The sequence below is a fragment of the Hemitrygon akajei genome, chromosome 5 (assembly GCF_048418815.1).
Source record: "Hemitrygon akajei chromosome 5, sHemAka1.3, whole genome shotgun sequence".
NCBI classification, from domain to species: domain Eukaryota; kingdom Metazoa; phylum Chordata; class Chondrichthyes; order Myliobatiformes; family Dasyatidae; genus Hemitrygon; species Hemitrygon akajei.
The window spans coordinates 28900125-28923285 of NC_133128.1; the positions used below are offsets into that span (position 1 = coordinate 28900125).

The 23161-nt window shown below is 41.5% G+C and overlaps 1 protein-coding gene across 3 annotated transcripts in view; it reads right to left on the reverse strand.

Annotated features, from left to right (window-relative positions):
* The window catches only part of epha3 (eph receptor A3), a 272018-nt gene that overhangs the window by 80474 nt on the left and 168383 nt on the right, over positions 1 to 23161 (reverse strand). For all 3 annotated transcript variants that reach the window (XM_073045101.1, XM_073045102.1, XM_073045100.1), the window contains exon 5: positions 18559 to 18894. In XM_073045101.1, coding sequence (XP_072901202.1) covers positions 18559 to 18894 — 336 coding nt within the window. The remainder of the gene's footprint in view (positions 1 to 18558; positions 18895 to 23161) is intronic.

Below are 23161 nucleotides of genomic sequence, written 5' to 3' on the forward strand. Positions count from 1 at the left end.
GGCCATTGTCTCTTGGAGACGGAATTGTGTATTGAGTACTGTACTATTCATTGAAGCCCTCAGGGGATGACCAGAGTGGGCTGGTTGAGGGATTGCATCATCCCAACCTGATTGACATCTGAGACCCCGTGACTAAGGATAAAAGAGGGTCTGGGGAACAACCCCTTCAGACACACCAGGAGAAACGTATGAGACCGGTGGGGACTTGTGTGTGTGTGTGTGTCCATCCTTGCCTGGATGACAAGTCCTCCACGGAACGGCCTCGCTAAAGGACAAATACGGATCAAGATCAGATCAAGGAAAGCCGGCAAGTTTCTTTTCTCAAAATCTCTCTCTCTCCAACAATTGCAAACCCAGCTGAAGCCAGCAAACCAAAGGCTGAAGCCTGCATGAACTGAGTGACTTTTATATTTCCATCGGACAATACATTATCCCCTAGACAACGATAGAGCTTATTTCTCATTGATTATTATTATACCCGCACTTTCAGATTTAGTATTGACAACGTATATTATCTGTATGTTTGCATTGATATTATTTTTATGTCTTTTTACTAATAAATACTGTTAAAAATAGTATCATCAGACTTCAACGGACCTCTCCATCTTTGCTGGTAAGTGACCCAGTTACGGGGTTCGTAACAGGGGCAAATGATACTTTTAATTTGTTCTCTTCATCTGCAGCCCAAGCAGTAACCTTGACCAACTGGTGTAACCTTGAATGTAAAATTTTCCCAGAAATGGCCCATGAATGATACTAGATTTTTCCACAACAGACTGCAATCAACATGTACTATAGCTTTACATTCTACATGTAAATATGGTCCTAAGAAAAATATTTAAAATAATATGATATGCCAAAATTTGTTGGGCAATACTAACAGTTCCATGCCATATTGTTATGTTATATCTAGATATGCCACCAAGCTCGGTATACCAAGTCACCATGGATGTCCTTCATTTTTCTGCCCACTCTTCCCTGGGATTATTCTTTATATCTGTACTCTGATGGGTCTTCATGGACTCAGAGATGAAGTGGGCCACAATTCTGCAACACAGTGATGGGATCTGTTAACCCTACTTCAGATTTCATCTGGTGCAAGGCTAGTAAATCTATTGATCTCAAAGGGAATGAACAGCCACCAAAAACGATGGCAAATATTAGTTAAGTTACAACTTTTAAACTAATTTTGTAAACTGAAGATTTTAAGTTGTGCCTTTTTGTTGTTTCTGAGTGCTTTGGTTGTTCTGGGTATTTTAAATTTATGTATTTTAATAATTTTTAACTGTTATTGAATGTTTTCAAATGTCAGAAATATACTTTACAGATTTGACAGGGAAGCCATGAAGTATTGCTGTCAAAGAATTTATAGCTGCTTCGTGAGTAGGGTTTGTACTGTTCTACCAACGATATAGAAAAAGGCATTCAGGACCCTGTCATATATACCAGCAATTAGATCTGCAAAAGTTATGTGCATACTTATTAATCAGTCAGGAGCAACACATTTTGGTTCAATTATCAAGACTGCAACTTTAGCACATTAGTACGACTCTTAGGATGAATGGTATTTTTAATACCAGGTACCAAGACCAGGAATTTCATCCTTAGGATGGACCTCAATATCACTGATGAAGGATCTCAGCTTGAAACATTGACTGCTATTTCTGTCCAGAGATACTATTTGACCTGCTGAGTTCTTCCAGCTTTTTGTGAGTGTTGCTCTGGATTTCCAGCATCTGCAGAATCTCCTGTGTTTAGGTAATTGACCCTAATGTCCTCCTCAATTTGTTAGATGTTTAGTCATTCACTTCCATTACTAACTAGTTATAGAATGATTACAGACTTTCAATATAATCTACTGGCTGCTCTCTTTTTAAGCTCTGTATATTGCATGCAGTTTTTGCTACTTAGCATGTGCGTAGACCAGGTATCACCACGTACCTGGCACCTGACTATTCCTGGGAATGTCTGGAAGAGCTTGCTTCACAACTACTAATTGAACCAGGTTTGATTCTCTGGTTTGATAGTTATGGTACAGTGAGGGATATGCTAGGCCAAGAGGTTACAATAGTTGCCCTAAAGGCAGCCAATGTTATTTAATAAACTTGTTTATTGTAAGTCACTGTGGACTAAACTCACTGCCCTGAACTTTGCAGTTCAAAAATAAAGTCAACAAAATATCCCCTCCTTGGGAAGAAAGACTTTGAACATGATTGTTATTCAGATTGCTTTTCAGAGCAGCATTTATTATTCCTGTTCCACTTTAGTTTGTGCATATATTTTTAGAAGACTCTTACATTTACTCTGCCATAATTTCAGAAGTAAAATATTTTAAGAAATAAAAACAACCTTTGCCTTTCCACAGCTGAATATTTTAATACATCTGAAATGGGCTTTGTATTTATAACTGTATTGTTTGATTATTAAATGATATATGCCCTTTTAAAGACAGCTTGTCTACATTCTAAACTGAATGAGGCCCCAGCTGTAATAACAGTCAGTGAAGCATAGACTTACTATATCACATTGTTAGATGACTTTTAATCATATATGATGCATTTTTATGGGCACCTGTAGGGGAACAATCTATTTCAAGCAATCATCTCTCTCTGAAGTTGTGGATTAGATATGAAGATGCAGCTTTTAAAGAAAGCTTATGAACCAGATCAAAATAATCAAGAACCATCAACCTTCTTTTAATTCAAACCACATATATATTTGCAGTACACCTCAAGTTTTCATTCACTTAGACCAACAACAGGAAAGGGCACAGTAAACAATTACCTCCTTAATAGCAAAAGTATAAACAAAAGTAATATTATATTACTCAGAATCTGAGATGATAATTATCGTGATAGGATCAGTCTAAATCAAGATCTACTGCGTGATATTTCAGCGGACGCTAGTCTAACATTTCCATCACTAGGTAAATCAATGGAACAAATAAGTATCGTAATCCAAACACGTTCAATCACTAGTCAATACACAGGGAGCATCTCACAGCTGTGTATAAAATTAAAATAATAATGAAATTAATTCAAAAAGTTCAATCTTCACCAAGTCTTCTATATGTTTGTAATAAAGCCAGAAAGCTCACTGTGGTATATTCCCTAATGCACTTTACAAAGAAAATATCTTGTAACTGCCAACATTGCAAAATCTTTACAGAAGCATTATTTTAATATTTAAGAAAACATCCTCATAATCTGATTGTGTAGCACTGCTTTCTTGAATGCAAAATCACAAGATTGATTTTTCTGGAGAAGAAAGTGATGATGATCATTTCCAGATTTAATTACACTGCACTGTAAATTTAAGCTGGTGCATCCAGTTATGAATCATCCTTGAACAGAGATGCATGTTTCACTGCTGGAGATATTTGTCCATATTATTCTGAGGCACACCTTTCATGAACACTCCATATGCAAACAACTTAGACCATGATACCATAAATTTTTAGAGGAGAATTAGGCCATTCTGCCCAGCAAGTCTGCTCCGCTATTCTATCACGGATGATTCATTAGCCCTCTCAGCCCCATTCTCCTGTCTTTCCTCCCCCTGAACCTTCGGTGCCCTAATGAATCAAGAAACTACCAAGCATTCTTCAGCATTATATTTGAAAGAGAGCTTGTCTCAGCAAAGCTGTATGTACCCAGTTCTAGTTTGCATACATAATAGCATAGCTTTTGGAATTCCCTCCTCTTCCAAGTGTGTGATTCACTGGTAATCCCTACTTCCACAAAGAATAACAATTTCTCCTTCATGGGACTTGTAAAATTCATTGTGGAATTCCAATTTCACAAGGTGTAACATTTGGAGGGCTTGGAAATACCTGCCACTCTGGCAATTCAATACTTTCTGCGGATGACATTGGCACAGGCTGCAGAACAGCACACCCAGTGGAGAAGAAAGAAATCACAGACGGTAAACTCTGGATCTCATCATAAGTACAAACGACTCTACAGATGCTGGAAATCCAGAGCAACACACACAAAATGCTGGAGGAACTCAGCAGGCCAGGCAGCATCCATGGAAAGGATAAACACAAGAGGCAAATTGCAGGTCAATATCACATGTTTAGACTTACTGTATAAGTGTATCACAAGGTGAGAGGAAAGGCCAGCTGTAACACTGGAACTAATGAACACTAACCTCAATTTATTGACGCTGCTGTGACATGCACGGAACTGTAAGTGGATTCTGAGTTTTCGTTTTCTGATTTTTTAAAAATGCATTGAGTGATGGGCTGTGGGTGTTGCAGATTGTGGCACATTCCCAATTTCATTCTGAACTGAATGACTTGCTATAGTATTTGAATTGGCATTTTGAAGTCAATCACGTTGGAGTTAAAGAGAGGTCAGAACATGTCTGGGCCACAATTCTCCTTCCCTATTGTAAATTAATGAACTAAGTGTGCTTTTATAACAAGAAGGTTGTGCTAAGGTTACCATTACTGAATACTAAGTGTTTATTCCAGATTCATTTAATTGCTTGAATTTAAATTCATTAACAGCAAGGGTAACCCTATGATCGTAGTCAAGGGATCTGCAGGTTAGTCCAGTATGTTAGTTAATATGCAACCAATGCCTTCTCTCAACCTAAGTTTCCCCAACAACATCAAAATGTATTCCCTTTTCCTTTTCGATCGATTTGTCTTTGGCTGAATCTGACTGTGCAGCTGCAATGTAAAGTTAAAGCCTTTCAGAACATTAAAACATTGACAATCCAGTCAGACTTTGGAAGGAATTGTCAGACTGAGTATGAGCATATCCCCATAAAATGTCACAAGCAGATGTAGCTTATGTCAATGCAAAATGGTGCTATAAAGATTTCCAGGCCGGGGGCTGGAGGTTGGAGACTCAACACATTTGAGTCTGAAGAGTCCAGGGCCAAGGACGAAAGGCTTAGTGGCAGCCGGTCGTGGGGTTGGAGGCCTGTCTGTGTGTGAGTAGGTCAGTGGGTGGCAGGGAAGGAAAAAGGCTTCTTTTGCTGTTGTTTTGATTTGTTGTTGCTGTTGCTCGTGTCTTTCTGCTGAATACTGCGAACATGCAAAGTTGGCACTGGAATAAGACCATTGTGCCACAAGACACAGGAGCAAAAGTCGGCCATTTAGCTGATCAAGTCTGCTCTGCCATTCTATCATGGGTGATTTATTATTATCCCTCTCAATCCCATTCTCCTGCCTTCGCCCCATTACCTTTTATATCCTTACTAATCAACAACCAAACAAGCTCAGCTTTAAATATACCCAGTGACTTGGCCTCCACAGCTTTTCAATATTGAATAGGTTTCAGTGAGATTCCACTCCCCCCCCCCCCCCGAAATCTTCTAAGTCCCAGTGAGTACAGGCCCAGAACCATCAAACACACCTCATAGTTCCATTCCCAGAATCCCTCATGTGAACCTCCTCCAGACCCTTACCAATGCCAGCACATCTTTTCTAGATAAGCTCTCACATTGAGTGCTATATTACCTAATGGAGCTGCAAAGCCAGTCCCGGAAGGGAAGTGGTTTGACGTAGATCTCAAGCCTCGCTCAGCTGCGGAGGGTGAGGATGTTTCTGCCACCACTCCCTGCCAGGCTGAGTAAACACATCAAAGGATAGCTACCCACCTTATGCAGGAGACTGTTTCCAACAAACTCCCTCCCCCGACACCAGTAATCAAGCTTACCCATCAATTGAGAAAGGGGCAGTGTCCAAAGCCATCAGAGCTTTCTTTCTATGTATCCTAATCAGGTTTAAAACATGGAAGGCAGGCTTCTGAAACCTACTGTAGTGACAGCTGAATAAAGGACCCAAAGCTTTCTGACTCTGCAAACTTAGTAGAGATGCCCTGCAGTAAATAATGTTAATGTGAATAATTTTGTTGTAATTAATTGCTTATTAATGTATCATACAAAATAATTTTAATATAAAAATAGATAAGAGTAATTGCCCCTTTTGGTGAAGGGATGAAATGATAGATGTTCCATGCAGAAAACAGAATATGGTCAATGAACTTGCAGCCCAGTTACAAATTGGCAAGTATTATGTTGCAGGCATCACTGAATCATGGCTGGGAGCTCAATGTCCAAAGATGTACATGGTATTGAAAGGATAGGCAGGAAGGCAGAGGGGCTGGGTTGGCTCTGTTGGTAAAAGGTGAAATTAAATCATTAGAAAGATGTGATATAGGGTCAGAAGGAGTTGAATCATTGTAGATGGAGCTGAGGAATTGCAAGGGTAAAAAGACCCTGATGGGAGTAATATACAGTAATAAGGATGTGGTCTACAAGTTACAATGGGAAATAGAAAATGAATGCCAAAAGGGCAATGCTACAATAGTCATGGGGGAATTCAGTATGCAGGCAGATTGGGAAAATCAGGTTGGTTCCGGATAACAAGATGGGGAGTTTCTGGACTGCCAATGAGATGGCTCTTTAGAGCAGCACATGGTTGAGCCCATAAGTGAATTTGCTATTCTGGATTGTGTGTTGTGCAATGAACTGGAATTGATTAGGGAGCTTAAGGTAAAAAGATCCCTTAGGGGAGGGTGATCATAATATGATCAAACTCACCCTGAAATTTGAGAAGGAGAAGCTAAAGTCAGATGTTTCCGTGGAGTAAAGGGAATTACAGAGGCATGAGAGAGGAGTTGGACAGAATTGATTGGAAAAGGGCACTGGCAGGGATAACAACAGAGCAGCAATGGCAGGAATTTCTAGAAGCAATTGGGAAGACACAGGTTATATACATCCCAAAGAGGAAGAAGTATTCAAAAAGGAAAGTCAATATCAATGTAAAAGTAAAAAAAGAGAGGGCATTTGACAGAGCAAAAATCAGTGGGAAGTTTGAGGATTGGGAAGCTTTTAAAAACCAACAGATGGCAACTAAAAAAACTCATTAAGAAGATAAAGATGGAATATGAAAGTATGCTAGCCAATAATATTAACAAAGATACCAAAAATCTTCAAATACATGAAGTTTAAAAGAGAGACAAGAGTGGATAATGGACTGCTGAAAAATGATGCTGGAGAGGTAGTAATGGGGGACAAGGAAATGGCCGATGAACTGAATAAGTATTTTGTGTCAGTCTTCACCATGTAAGACTCTAGCAGTATGGTGGAAGTTCCAGGTGTCAGGCGTCATGAAATGTGTGAAGTTACCATAACTAGGAGAAGGCTCTTGGGAAACTGAAAGGTCTGAAGGTAGATGAGACAATGGGACCAGATGTGTACACCCCAGAGTTCTGAAAGAGTGGCTGAAGAGATCATGGAGGCATTAGTAATGATCTTTCAAGAATCACTAGATTTTGGAATGGTTCTGGAAGACTAGAAAATTGCAAAAGTCACTCCAGTCTTCAAGAAGGGAGAGAGGCAGAAGAAAGAAAATTAGAGGCCAGTTATTCTGACCTCAGAGGTTGGGAAGATGTTGGAGTCGATTGTTAAGGATGTGGTTTTGGGGTACATGGAGGCACATGATAAAATAGGTCATAGTCAGCATGGTTTCCTCAAAGGAAAGTCTTGCCTGACAAATCTGTTGAAATTCTTTGAACAATTAACAAGCGGGATAGACAAAGGAGAATAGTTGAATGTTCTGTACTTTGTTCTTCAGAAGGCCTTTGACAAGGTGTCAAGCATGAGGCTGCTTAACAAGCTACGAGCCCATGGTATTACAGGAAAGATTCTACCATGGATAAAGCAGTGGCTGATTGGCAGGGGGCGAAGAGTGAGAATAAAGGGAGCCTTTTCTGACTGGCTGCCGGTGACTAGTGGTGTTCCACAGGGGTCTGTGTTGGGGCCGATTCTTTTTACATTATATGTCAATGATTTGGATGATGGAATTGATGGCTTTGTTGCAAAGCTTGCTGACAACACAAAAGCAAGTGGGAGCATGTAGGACTAGTGAGGCTACAGAAGGACTTAGACAGATTAGGAGAATGGGCAAAGTGGCAGATGGAACACAGTGTTGGGATGTGTCTGGTCTCTTCTTTGGTAGAAGAAATAAAAGGGCTGACTAAGAGAAAATACAAATATCTGAGGTGCAGGTGGATACAGGAGTCCTTGTGCAGGATTCTCTAAAGGTTAATTTGCAGGTTGAGTTTGTGGTGAGGAAGGCAAATGTGATGCTGACATTCATTTCAAGAGGACTCAAATATAAAGCAAGGATGTAATAATGAGGCTTTATAAATCACTGATGAAGCCTCAAGTGGAGCAGTTTTAGGCCCCTTATCTTAGAAAGGATGTGCTGAAAATGGAGAGGTTCAAAGGAGGTTCATAAAAATGATTCCAGGATTGAATGGTTTTTCATATGAAGAGCATTTGATGTCTCTGGGCCTACATTCACTGGAATTTAGAAAAATGAGGGGTGACCTTATTTAAACCTATTGAATGGTGAAAGGCTTTGATAGAGTGGGTGTGGAGAGGAGGTTTCCATGGTAGGAGTGTCTAAGACCAGCAGACACAGCCTCAAAATAGAGGGTTATCCTTTTAGAACAGAGGTGTGGAGGAACTTCTTTAACCTGAGAGTGGTGAATTTGTGGAATTCTTAAAATAATAGCAGAGGTTGATAGATTCTTGACTGGTCAGGGCATGAAGGGATATGGGGGAAGGCCGGTGACTGAGGCTGAGAGGAAAATGGATCAGCAAAGGTGACGTGGCAGAGCAGATTTGATGGGCCCAATGGCCTAATTCTGCTCCTATATCTTATGGTCTTGTGGTCTTATGTCTGTTGGTGTTGTTTTGTCACTGTCGTGTTTACTGGGATACAATAACAAGCTTTTCTTTTGTTTGCCATCCAGACAGATCATTCCATGCATAAGAACGTCAAAGCAGTTAAAAGAAACCAAAATGCAGAGAAGGTGCACTGCAGGTTGATAAACAAAATACAGGGGCCATGACGAAGTAGATTGGGATATCAAAGTACATCTTTTAGCATATGACAGGTTTATTTTGATAAGTGAGTCTGATAACAGTGAATTAGAAGCAGTCCCTGACTCTGATGATATGTGCCCTAAGCTTTTATAAATTTCTGCTGGTTGGGAGAAGAGAGAATGACTGGGCTGGCAGGGGTCCTTGCTTATGTTGGCACGTTTCTTGAGGCATTGGCAAGTGTAAGACACTACTCCAGACTTGGCCATTCAGCTGGAGGGCCTAATCTTCTTTTGAGCAGACAGAAATTCTGCGACCTTTGGCAAAACCCACGGAGGAGGTCTGTGTGCCTGTGTCAATAAGAAATGGTGTGTGATTAGCTTAGTAGTAACAGCCCTCTGCTCACCGCAGTGCAGGCTCTTCTAATACCAAAGGAGTTAATTGCTATTGTGATTGTTGTTATTTATATCTCACCCCCTGTACTAGTGCAGAAACATGCTAGGAGATTTATGGTGCCATCTGCGACCTCAAAACCACTCACCCTGATGGTGTCTCCTTTGTTGCTGGTGACATCAATCATGCCAACTTAAAAACTGTCCTGCAAAAGTTTCACCAGCATGTCAACTTCACAACCAGGTGAGTGGATATTTTAGGCCTGGTGTATACCGACTTTCATGGCGCCTACAAGGCTATCACCCATCCTCGCCCTGGATACTCAGACCTCATATTCTCTCTGGCCACAGATGAGATGAGAAGGATCCTGGTCGGGATAAACACTCACATGGCTGCACTGTTAGACAGGTGATGAGGGACTGAGGTTTTAACGGGCATCTTTAATTTCCGTTCGAAACAGGCAACTGTCCCTGCAGGCTTCAAAGCAGCTACATTCATTCTGGTTCCCCACAGATCAACAGCAAATGGCCTACTCGTCCATTGGTCCCTCCCCACTGTTCTCTCTCCTGGTACTTATCCTTGCAAGCAGAACAAGTGCCACACCTCCTCCCTCACTGTCATTCAGAGCACCAACAGTCCTTCCATGTGAGGAAACACTTCACCTGCGACTCTGTTGGGGTCATCTTCTGTACCTGGTGCTCCCGAGACGGCCTCCTATATATCGGTGAGACCCAACGTAGATTGGGGGACTGCCTTGCTGAACACCTACACTCTGTCTGCCAGAAAAAGTGGGATCTCCTAATAGCCACCCATTTCAATTCCATAGCCTCCTCTACAGTCATGATGAGGCCACACTCAAGTTGGAGGAGCAATACCCTATATTCTGTCTGGGTAGGCTCCAACCTGATGGCATGAGCATTGATTTCCTGAATTTCCATTAACTGCCCCCCCAACACCATTCCTCATTCCTGCTTCTCTCTCTCACCTCTTCTCCTTACCTGCCCATCAACTTCCTCTAGTGCTCCTCCTTATTCCCCTTCTTCCATGGTCTTATAGCCTCTCCTATCAGATTCCCCCTTCTTCAGCTCTTTATCTCTTTCACCTATCAACTTCTCAGCTCTTTATCACACCCCCGCCCCCTCTTCCAGTTCCACCTATCGCCTACCACTTTGTACTTCTTCCTTCCTTCCCCCCATCCTCTTTCTCTGAATTCTTTTTCTTTCCAGCCCTGATGAAGGGTCTCGGCCCAAAACTAAAATGGTTACTAACATGGTTAGAGCATTGGCTGGTTGGAAGGAGGCAGTGAGTGGGAATAAAAAGATCCTTGTCTGCTTGGCGCCGGGGGTCGGTGTTGGGACTGTTGCTTTTTATGCCGTATATCAATGATTTAGATGATGGAATAGATGGCTGTGTTGCCAAGTTTGCAAACGATATGAAGAGTGGTGGAGGGCAAGTAGTGTTGAGGAAATAGGTGGGCTGCAGATGGTCTTCGACAGATTAGGGGAATGGGCAAGACTGTGGCAAATGAAATATAATATTGGAAAATGCATGGTCATACACTTTAGTAGTAGAAATAAATGTGCAGACTATTTTCTAAATGGGGAGAAAATCCAAAAATCTGAGATGCAAAGGGAATTGGGAATCCTTGTGCAGAACACTTTAAAGGTTAACTTGCAGGTTGAGTCAGTGGTGAGGAAGGCAAATGCCATGATAGCATTCATTTCAAGAGGTCTAGAATACAAGAGCAAGGATGTGATGCTGAGGCTTTATAAGACACTGGTGAGGCCTCACCTTGACTATTGTGAATAGTTTTGGACTCCTCATCTAAGAAAAGATGTGCTGACACTGGCGAGGGTCCAGAGGAGGTTCACAAGGATGATTCCAGTAATGATAGGGTTATCATATGAAGAAAGTTTGATGGCTCTGGGTCTATACTCACTGGAATTTAGAAGGATGAGGGGGGATCTCATTGATACCTTTCGAATGTTGAAAGGCTTAGACAGAGTAGATATGGAAAGGATGTTTCCCATGCTGGGAGAGTCTAGGACAAGAGGGCACAGCCTCAGGATAGAGGGGTGTCCATTTGAAACAAAGATGTGTTGGAATTTCTTTAGCCAGAGGGTGGTGAATTTGTGGAATTTGTTACCACAGGTAGTTGTGGAGTCCAGGTTGTTGGGTGTATTTAAGGCAGAACTTGATAGGTTCTTGATTGGACATGGCATCAAAGGTTACGGGGAGAAGGCCGGGGAATAGGGTTGAGGAGGGGAAGAAAGGATTAGCCATGATTGTGAGCCGACACGATGGGCCAAATGGCCTAATTCTGCTCCTATGTCTTATGGAAACATCGACTGCTTCTGCACTTTTTCACACATGCTGCCAGGCTGGCTGAGTTCCTCCAGCATTTGTGTGTGTATTGCTTTAGATTTCCAGCATCTGCAGATTTTCTTGTGTTTGTAGTAAATGTCCTAAAAATTTATTGCCCAGTGGCACTGACTTCAATAATCATGAAGTGCTTTGAGTGGCCAGTAATGGATCATATAAAATCCCACCTTCCACTGATGATGCCATAGTTTTGGCCCTCTACTTTGTCCGATCCCACCCAGAAAACAATGCCTCTTACGCCAGGATGTTGTTTGTCAACTTCTGCTCAGCATTTAACACGATCATCCCTCAGAGGCTGGTGGGTAGAATGCCCTTGTTGGGGCTCAACACTCCTCTCTGTAACTGGATCTTGGACTTCTTGATGTAAAGACCAGTCAGTCTGAGTTGGTTGGCCTCATCAGCAACAACAATAAGTCGACATACAAAGAGGAGGTAGATAGGTTTGTTAAATAGTGCGAGGACAACAACCTGGGTCTCAAATGGACAACACAAAAGAGACGATTGTGGACTTCAAGAAGGCCACTCTCCATTGCACATCAATGGCTATGCTGTGTAGAGAGTGAAGAGCATGAAGTTCCTTTGTATGCACATAACAGGTGATCTAACCGGGACCCACAACAACTCTTAACAAGAAGGCACAACAGCATCTACACTTTCTGAGGAGAGTGAGGAATGCAAGTCTCTCTGCCATCTTCCTGCAGGAACACCATCAGAAGTGTCCTTTCTGGCTGCATCATTGGGTGGTACTAAAGCTACAAGGCAACAGACTGCAAGACCCTTCAGAGGATAGCAAGAACTACCAAGAGGATCTCTGTGGCCTCCCTGCCCCATTTGTGACATCTACCGGGACCATTGTAGACGAAGGGCCTGAAGCACTCTTGAGAATCTCTACCACCCATCCCATGATCTCTTTGACCCACTACCATCAGCAAGGAGGTGCAGGAGCATCACAACCAGAACTGCAAGGCTGGATAACAGCTTCTTCACTCAGGCTGTGAGACTAATGAATGCCCTGCCACCACCAAGGCCTCATCACTCGGACAGCGAGCTGTTTACAGTTTACCTGCGCTGCACCCTGCATGCATTCTGAATTATATTTTATTAACTTATTTCTAGTAATATTTTGTTTTATGTGTTGTGTGGGATATATGTTTTGTGGGTGCACCATGGTCCAGTGGACTGTTGTCTTGTTTGGTTGTGTGTATATATATAAAAGACTATAAATTTGACTTTGAACTTAAACTCAAGTCCATGCTGACTTCTAAATATGCAATCCCATATGCTCCATTCCATTTACCTTATTTCTCTGTCTCCCTGCAAGTTATTGATCCTCACATATGTCCATCATCTTCTCTTTGATTCCTTTTATTGTTTCCATTCCCCTACGATGAATCACTTACCGCAGCCAATTAACATTCTGGTATTCAAAATTCAAGATTGTTTAATGTCATTTCCAGTACGCAGGTGTAAAAGAGAATGAAATAATTATTACTCTGGATCAGATACAGCAAAAAAATGCTAACGAACACAATAATTAAAAAAACACAATAAGATAAATACGTAAGTTAAATTAGATATATAGACTAAATGTATGTCCATAAAGAGATGTTAGCATTGAAGTGTGTACAGAAGGACACTCTTACAGGAACTGATTATGTAATGGTAGAGGGGAGTGTGAAGGGGTGTAGGTGTTGATCAGCCTTTCTGCTTGTTGTAGTTACAGGAGGAATGTGAGGACTCTGCATTGACAGCAGTCAGGGTCGGAACTGATCATGGGCTGCTGGAGCTGCGAGGGTTGTACCGCCTTCCCATTCATAATTGCATACCGTATCAGATTTTCTTCTCAGGTTGCTAAAATTTGCTGAAGATCACACAGCTGACCATTGAACAAATTACTTTTCAATGTTCTTCCATTTATATCTGTTCCAATGAGAGCTGTACATTCCAACTGGAATGTGGGAGGGCAGGAAAACGCCAGGTTAAATATAATAGAACAGTTGATACCCATCTTTTTTTATTCCTCTGCAATTGGAAAATCTTAAGGAGACTTTAGTGCTGTGCAGATATTTATTTTTCACTCATAATCCATTGCTACTCTTGTGCCAGATACTCCACATAATACCTGGGTAGGAACTAATTGGACCTCTGCCTCTTTAAACACTCCTATAAATCAACTGTGGAGCACCCTGTTCTGGTGCCAATCATCTAAACAAAAATGGACAACTGGGAGAGCAGCAGCTGGTAATTGAAGGTATTAAGGCTGACTGAAGAGGAGACCTATGTTCCCACCTATCAATCAATGCACTTCTCTCCAGTTATGCCCTATTCCACCACTTTATGCTTTTTATCTCTAATTAACCACAACCAAAGATAGTTTTGCTTTTTAGTTCAACATTTTATTTTACTATTTTCTAATTTCCCTGTGCCACATGCTCCTTCACCACGGTGTCCAGAACTCACTGATGATCCCAGAAATGTGTTTGCATTCTTTTAAAAATGTTCACAGTTTATCGACATCTATGGCAGACTGAGCACTGAACTTCCCACCAGGAGTTAAGCCAGCAAACTGGGCTGACATTGTGGTTCTAAGTGAGTGTCACAGTGCCAGAGTGGTGCTATTGTAATTTCTTCTTGTGGTTTTCTGGTCAGCATTGAGATCTGATGATCTGATAACCACATTAACACTTTACCCATCGATTGTGTTAAGATGCAAGATTCTGTTAATCTTCCATTTGAATATATGGAGACTCCACAGGTTCGGATTTAGATTTATTGATCATGTGTAATATACAGTGAAATGTGTCATTTGTGTTAACAACCAGCCCACCCAAGGATGTGCTGAGGTAGCTCACAACTGGCCCAACATACTCTGACTCCAACATAGCATGCCCACAATGTTCAGCACAACAACGACGACTAAACAAGACATGGCAACAACAGGACAATAAGCCCCTTTCCCACCCTCCTATTCTCACACATACAGAGGCCTCCATACTCCAGGACAGGCTGCCTCCAGGCCTCCAGGCTTTGGCTCTGGATTCTCATCCTCGCAGACATCGGGCCTCCAGCCTCCAGTTCTTGGCCCAGACTCACAGGCACCAGGCCTCTGATCTCCAGACAAGCCGATCCAGGGGAGAGTGAGGGGAAAAATTAAATGGAGTGTATTCAGCCAGCGTTGGGCAGACCTACCCAGTTGCTGCCCATACACATTGGCATGGGACTCAATCCATTTTGGCACTCGGTTCTTATTGGGCTGAGTTTATTGGCTTGTGGCCAATGTTTCTGAAGGGTTCATCTGTCACTGTTATCCACTCCAATGGAGAGATATCCTGGATTGTCATGTAAATATTGTAAATACAAGATGGAGTAACTTTTGGGACCACATCTGTTACTATGCTTCATTGCTAACCCTTGCAATCATTCCTGTGTAGGGATCCAGTTTAGTTGTGATTCCTCGTACTCTACTGGGAATTGCCTTTCAGATCCAGGTCAGCCCAGGTACAGGATCTGAGAGCTTACCAATTTCTATGCAGACTTTGGGCAAAAAGGAGGAGGATATTTTTTTAAAACATTTTGCTTTTGTCTAATGTTTTCAAATGTCTTTGAATATCAAAGCTGCCTTATTACAAGGTGAAAGCTGAATGAAGCTTGAGTCACATGGACACTTTAGGTCTTTTAAATATTAAAGTTTAAAGGATTATAAATCCTGGAATGACTGCAACCTTTGGGCCACATGGGCTCACACTTACCTGGGCCAGCTGCAGTGGACAATTTAATTGGCTGTCACACCTTGGATGGGATGGTGAGGCTTCATTAACAACACAGGGGGATTTGCCCCCGGAATGTTTATTGTAGGGTTTGGCAGAAGGCTTCTGTTAAAGCCACCAATGAACTTAATGGTTTTTAAGTTTTCTGAAATGCATTCTGGGGGAGAGAGTGATGACATCGAGCACTGACTCGGATTTATTCGAGTGCTGTAAAAGTACAGCGCCTTTAAATTCCCTACATTTTTCAATCAGGGAAGATACCAATCAAGGGCTTTCAGCCAACAACAACTCTGTAAGTTAAACAATTGCTGCTTTTAAGCAAGTCCTTTAGCTCAAGCACTTTAAATGATTAAAAATAATAAACTCATCTGTTCTTTAAATTTCTGCAAGCCTATGTTTATATTAAGCTGAATTGTGATTTATGCTTTCTATTGTACAACTTTATACATTCAATAAACAGAAGTTACTTAACAAATCCCTATGAAAATATTTGTTTGCCTTTATCCCTTAAGTGAAGGTGACTTAACTGAAAACACAAGTGCTACAAATGATGACACAGGGGACACCAAAACATCTTTTTTCACTTGGTAGTTGCTCAGATCCAATTATATTGCCACGCTCCAAAGACAAAGGAGATTTCAAATTCAACTCCTGCTCGTGACTTCAGCTGGTCTCAGCTTAGGCAATGGCTACTGGTGTTGCAATTTACTCTCAATGTTTCTGGTCAACACAGGACCAAGAATGTCAGGACTTTTCACTCGTGATCCCTGGCCAGAGTCATGCGCTGTCACGTGCCACTGTTTGAAGTAGCATTTCAGTTCCGAGACCAAGCCTGGGCTGAAAGAGTAACCAACGCAGGAGGAACATCTGAATTCAAGTCCCATCTTGCCAATTTGGAAACACAATTTTGGTTAATGAAGTAAAAAATAGATTTTAAAAGATGCTTTATGTAGTGGTGCTAATGAAGCAATCAGACTGTGAAGAAAACCATTTGATATACCTACTATGCCTTCTAGGGAGGAAAATTAGCCATTGTCTCTCATAAATCCAGATCCACAAGAATAATGTGAGCTCACACAGACAGCCCTAAAGGAGGTCACTATTAGCTGCTTTAGGGTATTTACCAGTAGGTTATAAACAAAGCCTACATCCCATGAATGCATAAGAGGAACCTCTTCCTGGTATAAATACATATTAATTGTTTTTATATTATTTTTATTTAAGGATACAGCACAGTATCAGTCCCTTCCAACTCAGAGCCCGCATCATCCAATTATACCAATGTGACCACTTAAACAACTATTAACCGGTACATTTTTCTTTGGAATGCAGGAGGAAACCAGAGCACTCACACGAACGTCCAAACTCCTCACAAATAACGACGGGAAATGAACCCAAATCACTGGCACTGTAATAGCATTTTGCCAACTGCTACGCCACCATGTTGCCCCAGGCATAAACGGGCAAAACGCCCAAGAAAAAGGTGGCAGATGATTAAATAAACAAAAAATATAATCGATAATTTAAAAAAACTGCAAGTACTGAAAGTCTGAGATAAGAACATAAAATGCTGGAAGCACTGAGCAGATCAGGCAGCTGCTGAGGACAGGAAAACAGAGTCAACTAGTCAAGTCAGAAATTTTAACTGCTGCTCATTCCTCATCTGGTGATTGGCCTGCTGGTTGTTTCTACTTTGAAACAAAGAGAACATCCTTTACGGAGCCAGTACTTCTGATGAATGTTTGCATTCAATTAGGATTTTGTTTCTTTCTTTTAAACCCAGAAGGTAAAGCAAGCATTGCCAAAATATTTTGAAGAAATAACTATGTAATGGAATAACATACATAAAGTGCCGGAGGAACCCAGCAGGTCAGGTAGCATCTGTGGAAAAGAATAAAGAGTCAACGTTTTCAGATGAGACCTTCTTCGGGATGTAATGGAGTTTGTTTAATATAATTTTGTTTTGTTGTGTCCCTTTCTTATACACTTATACTCTCCAATGATATTAATCCTATAATGTCATTGGAGAGCTGGTTTCACTGCGTTCCTGATGCTAAATTACTGCACACTGGACAATGTGAATATAAAATGGTTAAAAATCACTGTATTCTATGCATAATAAGGAGTGAGATGCATTGCCACAGCAACACAAGAGAGGTAAAACATAATTCCTTTCACTCAAAATTACTGGCATAACCTGTATAAAATGCCATGCCCAAAACAGAATGGTTAAGCCAGAGAGAAACAGAATGGTTGCAGAAGTCACAGTGGTAACTGTGAAGACACCGCACTAAACCCACAAGGAACGTGATGTCAATATTACAGTCAGCATGAAGGAAAGACGGGGTCATGGGTGGAGCTGCTTCTTAAATGGAGCTGTACAGAAGAGCTGTCTGGCACCACCGTTACTCTCCAAACCACAGTGACCCAGGGAGTTGAATACAGAGAGTAACCTCGCACTAATCTTCTTAGATAGTTAAACAATTCAAGCTGGCATCCACAGGTCATAATACTGCCAATAAATATGACAGCTCCAGCAAAAAAAAATAATGCTCAATGTGCTTTTCTGCCCAAGTTTTATCGAAGGAATTGCACTGTACAAATAAGACTCTGTTTCCTTTTATTGGTGTTGTTTTAGTATCATCACGTGTATCAAGATAGAGTGAAAAAATGTTGCTTCCTTGCTGTGGAGGTAGATCATACCATGCATTGGCTGGAATGCAGGCTCTGACAGGAATATTATGGTTTCTTTGCATCCACTGGATTCTGAGTCAGTGATCAATAACATCATTAAGACTCAGTATTTAAAGAAATACTTTGTAATTGACCCAAAATCTACAAATCTTGGGGCTCCCAGGAACATACAGCATTATATAAAGCCTTTAGTCATTGCATGCTTGTTGACCCTCTGAAAGAGATACCAATTGATCACATTCTCTTCTGATCTTTCTGCTCGGCCTTGCTGAAAGTTACCATTGAACATCCATCCATCCTCCATGTTCAAAATGCATCACGGATCGCAGCGTCTCACCAGGTTAAAAGAAAATTCCCCATCCTCCCCCTCTGCCCTCCAGTTAATCACATAAATGCCAGTGAAAGCAGTTTCATCTTAAATCATTTACCATTTTGATTCTTTTCCCCCTCTTCAAATAAAGAGCGAACTTACCTGCCTGATTGGTGGTGATGGAGACGGCAGCAAACTGCCGTGGCACCGAGCTCAGCCCGGACACTCCGTTCACTGCCTCGATCTCGAAGGTGTAGTTGGTGTGCGCCAGCAGGTCAACCACCGTCACGGTGGTGTTGGCCAGCCCAGTCTGCCGTGGCACAAACTGAACATTGCCCAGGCAGGGTTCGCACTGCTTGGGGCCAACGTTGCACTTCTTGCAGAAGACGCTGAAGGTGACATCCTTGCGGCCCCCTGCATCGATTGGCCAGCTCCAGTCCAAGATCACCGACGTCTCGTTGATGTTGGAAAACACGTTTCTCGGAATGGAAGGAGGTCCTGAGACCACCGGAGAAAAGGAAAAAAATAACAAACAGGAAAGTTGTTAACTGCCACTCCCCTAAAATACAGTAAAACCATTCACCTACAATAAACCCGTATAGTTTAAACTGGGGAGGGGGGGAAACAGGGACAGAAATCACTGTGGGCTGGATAGATGCAGAGGAAAACCAGCAGAACCATGTGATCCTTCAGCCAGCAATAATATTTTAATTAAATTTGGCTTACCATAATTTCAGCTTAATCCTTTGAGCCCTCAGACCTTGCTGAATGAATGTATCTGATGTCTGACTTTATTAACAGAAGAAAATACGACACACGAAAAGGATTCATATACGCTCTTAATTTTAATGTGAAATGAACTATTAATCCTTCTCCAACGAGTCGTTAAGTATTAGAAGCCCCATAGATTACTGATTAACCCTTGGAATTATGAAGCATAGAGGCACTTTATTGAATTTTTCTTCATTTAATATTCCTTATTTCTATTATATTTGTAAGGCAAGATAATAAACCATTATCCAATAATGCCTGTGGGCTTAGTTTAAGTTGGCATTTGGTAGGTCAATAGTGGCACCAGTTCTTTTATAAATGTTGGTATAAAGCTGCCTCACTCTGCCCACCCATTGGTTCCGTTAAGCCATATGTCTCCGTTGCTTCTCCAATGCCATATCTTTGAGAACTTAATATTTCCTCTACATTCAGTGGTGAGTCCAGTCAGGTGATAAGTAGGCAGGCAGGCAGGTTTGTCTCACATTTCAGTGTTTGAGCACTTTGTGCAATCCACAGAGTGTTACTGAGCTACATCTTCACAGTATTTGTATGGAGGTTGTTGAAACTAAGCCGTGCCATATCAGAACTGAATTTTTTAACACATTGGTATGAAATTCTTCTATCTGCTACTTTAAGGTTCACACCTCAGAAAACAGCAGGGAATGTCAGTGGGAATGAATTCAAATGAATATTATAATTATATAAAATCAGAAAAAAAAATAATAAAAAGCAATAACCTAAACATATTGTTAAAGCTTGAAAGTACGAGGAAATTCCAACCAACCACCTTAACAGAAACAGTGACATTGGCTAAATTTAATTTCCTTGTAATCTTTAAACTTAGTTTGATGATTTCAAAGTTTGATGCATGCAGGGCAGTTCAGTGATTACTATCCAGAGCACCACCAGAACTTTCTTGCCGGCAGTTGTCAAACACTGCTTCACTATCTTTAATACACTTTTTTTTCTAGCTCAGATCTTAAGTCACCTTGGCAACGCAGTCTTCACAGTTCAAATAGTCATCAGTCCTAATACACTGACATTCCAGGGTTTGTTCCTACATTCAATTACAGCATCCGTCCTTCCCGATCTTTCTATTAATAGATTACAAAGCCATTTATGTTTAATATGGGAAGAAAAGGAATGCCCGATAGTCTGAGCTAATAAACAATGCAAAAATGGCAGATTCACTTAAACTGTACACTAATGGGATGGCCAACAAAATGAGAGCATTCAGCGTTCTTTTGGTTCCTCTCAGAAATCAGCATTTTCACTGATGAACCGTCTTATCTGATATTGAGTACAGTACAAGAATCAGGAAATGAGGTTGCAGCAGTACAAAACTTTGGCTAGGCCATATTTGGAGTATTATGCTTGGTTCTGGTCACCCCATTACAGGGCATAGCTTTAAGGTGAGAGGAGGAAAGTATACAAGAGATGTGTGGGACAAATTACTTTACACAGAAAGTGGTAGGTTCCAGGACACATTGGTAATAAACACGACTTCTGACAGTAACAATCAAGAGGCATTTTGATAAACATATGAACAAGAATGGAATGGAGGAATCTGGATCAAGTACAAGCAGATGGAATTAGTTTCATTTGAGATCATGGTTGCCGCAATTATCGTGGATCAAAGGGCCTATGTTCTGTGTTTCACATTCTTATGTTTCCTTATAACAGAAAGGGAGCCAATCAGCCCATCAAATTGACGCTAGCTCTTAAGGCAATGTTATATGTCCTGTTTCCCCACCCATTTCCCTATGATCTACTCAGTCTCCTGCGCCTATCAACTCAATTGTGATTCTTCTACTGCCTATTGACAACAACCAATTAACTCTCCAATAGCACAGCTTCTGTATACAGGAGGAAACTGCAGGATCTGGGAGAAAACACATACGGTGATAGAGGGAATGTGCAAACTACACATCGCCAACACCCAGGGGCAGGATCAAATCTGGGCTGCTGGAGGTGTGAAGCAACACCACTATCTGTTTCACCTATGTGCTGCCCTACAAAGTTGCCAATCATGAGGTTCATAGGGAAACTTCACTGGCATGTCAGCTAATGCTGTGGTGTCTCCAGTCATTAATTGACACCATAGGCAGCAGTGTAGTGTAGAATCTAACACAGCGCTTTACAATGCCAGTAGTCAATTCCGGTCACTATCTGTAAGGAGCTTGTACGTTCCCCATGTGACAGCATAGGTTTCCTCCCACATTCCAGATATATGAGTTAGGGTTGGCAAATTGTGGTGCCGTTCTAGCACCAGAAACGTGGTGGCACTTGCACATATTCAGACTGTGTTGGTTTTGAACTCAAATGACTCTGTTTGATATTTCGATGTACAGATGATAAAACTAATCTAATAAATGTTGTGCCGACCCATGTTATCTCCTCTAGAAACTGCCTAGAGATTCCTTAGCGCATAGCTCTCTATTTTTCTAAGCTCCATGTACTAATCTAAGAATCTCTTAAAATACCCTATTATATCCACTTCCACCACCGCCACTGGCAGTGCATTCCACGCACCCACCACTCGCTGTGTGAAAACTTATCCCTGATAACCCCTCGTACCTGTTTCCAAGCACCTTAAAACTGTGCCCTCTCGTGTTAGCCACTTCAGCCCTGGGAAAAAGCCTCTGACTATCCACACGATCAATGCCTCTCATTATCTTAAACACCTCTATCAGGTCACCTCTCATTCTCCGTTGCTCCAAGGAGAAAAGGACAAGTTCACTCAACCTATTCTCATAAGGTACACCCTTCAATCCAGGCAACATCCTTGTAAATCTCCTCTGCACTCTCTCTATAGTATCCACATCCTTCCTGTAGTGAGGTGACCAGAACTGAGCACAGTACTCCAAGTGGGGGCTGACCAAGTTGTAACGTTACCACACAGCTCTTGAACTCAATCCCACAATTAATGAAAGCCAACACACCATACACCTTCTTAACAACACTGTCAACCTGTGCGGCAGCTTTGATTGTCTAATGGACACGGACCCCATGACCTCTCAGATCCTCCATACTGCCAACAGTATTACCAGTAAAAGAATTTGAATTATTTTACTTGGTTGCTTATAATCAGAGAGGAATTCATTCCATCTTGATGCCACCTCGGTCACAATCAGTCTCTACTGGACCTGATGATGCATTGGATCGGCTGCGTTCAAATAAACCTGTTCACAGCACCAGTGCTAGTCGATAAATTGCCTTCTCGACAGGAGAACAAACAGTAAAACCACGTAAAATATGGCACCGGCTAAATATAACAAGATGTGAACTATTATGTACTAAAGTGTTATGTTTGGGCTTAAACATGGTAATAGAGAGAACAAAGTGTACAGTCTGCCTCAAAACAGTAACACTTGGAGGAATTTAATTTACATCATATTCCCTTGTAACCAGCAGGGTTCAATTAATGAGACATCTGTCATGTTGCAGTTGTCTTTGGTCATGACCTTTTGTCACACAAACCAATTCATTAAGACAGTTTGATAGGTTTATTGGTGTATTACTGCCTTGGAACATACTCCAATATATTTTTCTTCAGATGGTAGGTTTCTGCTGCCCATGTTGTTGTTCCTCAGGGTAGAGTCTAATGGAGAGATACTTGGCCAAGTCCAAACACTAACCATCATTGATGTCAACAGATTGAGACCTTTCCTGAGATTCTATATGCCTTTTAATGGGCAATCTTTGCAATAACTTTGCAGAAGTTTCCAATCAGTCCATTTTCTTCAGCACAGTGGGAAATTATTTCAATAAGTGGCAGATTCTATGGCTTTGGGGTTTCCTCTCTCATTTAACAGAGCAAACTTCATTCATTTCCTTCACAGGCTTTGTGTATTGCTGTTCAAGGTCAGGACTATTGGTTCCACATTTGAGCAAAAGCTTCAGTGGGGACACTCTGTCCCAGAATTCATTCTTTACTGTGACAATGTGGATGACCTTTATGGGGTAAGTGGCAGTGGGAGTGAATTCATCTGCA